Source organism: Triticum aestivum, chromosome 5A, assembly GCF_018294505.1.
Source record: "Triticum aestivum cultivar Chinese Spring chromosome 5A, IWGSC CS RefSeq v2.1, whole genome shotgun sequence".
Lineage (NCBI taxonomy): Eukaryota > Viridiplantae > Streptophyta > Magnoliopsida > Poales > Poaceae > Triticum > Triticum aestivum.
The window spans coordinates 586275984-586279254 of NC_057806.1; the positions used below are offsets into that span (position 1 = coordinate 586275984).

At 46.1% G+C, this 3271-nt stretch overlaps 1 protein-coding gene across 1 annotated transcript in view; it reads left to right on the forward strand.

The window, feature by feature from the left end:
* Window positions 1-227: 227 nt before the first annotated feature.
* LOC123105013 (YTH domain-containing protein ECT4) overlaps window positions 228-3271 on the forward strand; it is a gene marked incomplete at its 5' end in the record, with an annotated part of 4174 nt that continues 1130 nt past the window's right edge. The window contains 6 exon segments of the mRNA XM_044526972.1: window positions 228-353; window positions 469-628; window positions 753-820; window positions 1234-1776; window positions 2047-2637; window positions 2714-2926. Coding sequence (XP_044382907.1) covers window positions 237-353; window positions 469-628; window positions 753-820; window positions 1234-1776; window positions 2047-2637; window positions 2714-2926 — 1692 coding nt within the window.

Sequence of the window (3271 nt, forward strand, 5' to 3'; positions counted from 1 at the left end):
GGCCGTCCGGCGACGATTACTTTGAAACCGGGCTCGTTAACCGGCGACGCAAATTATGGGCGTGCCCGTGCCCGCACCGGCGCACCATCTAGCCTTTCCCTTTTCTTTTCTCTAGGCGGCGGCTCTCGTCTGTTGCCATGTTCTAGTCTGTCAGTACTGGTTCTAGTCGTGTGCTTATTGGAGGGGACGTTTGCTGAAAGAAAAACCGCTGCCTGTGGTAATTGCAGCCTTCCGGGATGGTGTACGGATCTGCCAACGCCGGCAATGGCCAGGGCGCGGGGCTCCACGTGGACATGCAGAAGCTGTCCCTGGAGGGGAAGAAGGATGCCGCCGGCGCAGCCGACGCCGCCAAGGTAGCTTTCTTACTCCCTTGTTCGTTGCTCTGTTCTAGCTCTGTGCGCGTGTGTGTGTGTGTGCGTGTGGTTCTTGGAGGAGAGGTTGCTGAAACCGCTGCTGTTGTAATTGTAGCCCTCCGGGATGCAGTACGGGTCTGCCAACACCGGCAATTCGCAGACCGTGGAGCCGCACGTCGACAGGTCGATAACGCCCCTGCTCCAGGAGGCCATGGATCCCAACTTTTTCTACCAACCCAATGGATATCCCTCACCAGCCTACTACTACCCTAGCGGTACACGAGCCTCAGCTATTATTAGACCATGGCTAGACTTGATTCATTTACTGTGAATCAGCTATTTTTGGATGAATTTGAGTCATTTCTCTGACACGTTTCATTTCGGTATGCTGCGAATCAGGTTATGATGGCTCGACCAATGAGTGGGACACTCGGTATGCTGGTCATGAAGGAATGGAGGTGCCCCAGGTGAGTTAACAACTTAACATTTGTATTGTTAGTCACAACTGTGTAGTCATTGTACCATGTAGTCTTAATAATGGCATGGTTTTTAAGGCGTCCGCCTTGGGTTAGCCGATAACTCGCTCCGGCAGCGGCTTGGAAATCTGCCCGCTTTAGGCGCTTAGGCGTCCGCCTTAGCGCTTAGGTGTCAGAGCAGGGGTAGAACGCCTTAGGACGCCTTACTGCCTTAAAAACCATGGCAACAAGAATAATGTATTATTAGATTATGCATTTTCACCCGCGTTTGAAAGCTAGGAGTAAGCATCAAGATAAAAAACTGTGCCCATGTAGATGATGAATTTGGAATTTGGTGAATTGTTTTCTGACTTGTGTTATATGTAAGTTATGAAATTGACTATTTTTTTGTTGCATCAATGAAGCAGAGTGTGTATGGTGACATGTACCATGGATATGGTTATGCTCCCTACGGCCCGTATCCTTCAGGTTCTCCTGTCCCAACCGTTGGGCATGAGGGGCAGTCATATGGCACACAGCAATATCAGTACCCTGGTCAGTATTATCAACAGCCGGCTCCAACCAATGCGATGCATGGTGTTAACAGTGCCAATCCTCAATCTGAGCTGCCTTCCGCTGCGGCTCACCAGCCACGTGCTACGGTAGTTTCAGCAAAAGTAACTACTGGGACTGCTAGTGGGATTGCAAATGCTGCCAGTTCACTACCGCGTAAGCAAACTCACCACCATGTATCAGTGACCAACAGTGGTTCATATGGACGAGGGCCCTCGCAAGGTGGACCTTCCGCTAGCAATTTTGGTCACACTGGTCACCGTTCTCCAGCTCAGTGGTATGATGGGCCGGTCTATTCTAATGGGCATCAGGGATCAATTGCTAGTTCCACATCTTATGGTTCTAATTCATCTTCAGCAAAAAATCAGAGTCACCGTCCAACAACAAACCTCATGGTATGTTCTGCAAGATATCCAATTTCTTTGTTATTGTGTTCCAGAGCTTCCCTTAGTCAATGACCTGCTTAATTAATCCCAACATTCTATGGCTGGTTCTAAGTGTTTTGCATATCATTTGAGCATTAGATCCTATAATATGATATCTTGGTATTTGCTAACTTTACCTATGAAGATAAGAGATAACAAAACGATCAGTTTGCATGAGTTTTCATGATAGTCTGCAGTGTCCTTCAATAAAACTTAGCTGTACTTTCTCTTTGTTTCCAGGGTATGCATACACATGTGCCTTCATCTGGGATGGGGCTGACCTCTCCTAGTTATTCTAGTAGGATGTACCCTGATAGCAGATTGTATGGTCAGTATGGTCAGTACGGGAACACACTGAAAGCTGGACTTGGTTTTGGTTCTAATGTGTATAACTCGAGAAATAATGGACAATGGGGAGTCGTGGATACAGTCAAATACAAGCCTAGAAACCGGGCAACTTTTGGGTTTGGCAGTGAGAATCAAGATGGCTTCACTGAGCTTAACAGAGGACCAAGATCTGGTGGATTCAGACACCAAAAACCATTTGGACCTACTGTCACTATTGCTGTGAAGGGGCAGGTCCTCCCTTCAGCTGGGAAACAAGAGAATAGCGTCCTTCCAGATAAGAGTCAATTTAACCAGGAAGGCTTTTCTGCAACATACAAGGATGCAAAGTTCTTTGTTATCAAATCTTACAGCGAGGATGATGTGCACAAGAGTATCAAGTACAATGTGTGGGCAAGCACTCCTAATGGAAATAAGAAGCTGGATGCTGGATACCGAGAAGCTCAGGAGAAATCCAGTGAATGCCCGGTGTTCTTATTTTTCTCTGTAAGTATGTTGCTACTGTATTGTATCGCCCTTTCCTCATTTGGCATTTGTATTAACCTTGAGCTTGGCCTTTTAGGTGAACACAAGTGGTCAATTTGTTGGTGTTGCCGAAATGGTTGGTCCTGTTGACTTTGACAAGACGGTAGATTATTGGCAACAAGACAAGTGGAATGGCTGCTTTTCAATCAAGTGGCACATCGTGAAGGATATCCCCAACAACATTCTGAAGCATATTACGTTGGACAACAATGACAATAAGCCTGTGACAAACAGCCGTGACACACAAGAGGTACACTTTCTGAAAACTTCCGTCAATAACTACTTATTTTGGGTGGTGATTTCATGAAGAGGCCATGGCCCACCAGGGCTAATGTTAATACTTTGTATGTTCCTTTAGATAATGATGATGATGTAGCTTGCTTTTTTAAGGACGCAAATTTTAGATATGGTTTATCAGGTGCCTTCCCCAGTTAATAGAACAGTGGAACCTAGAAATTTGTTTCTCCATTATTGTCATGCGTATGCTAAAACTCAGGATCTGGTCCAGTATATAAGCGACTTAAGAATGTTTCTCACGGCGTCGTTCATATTTCTGCGCGTATACACATATTTTATGGTTATAATCGGTGCTGCC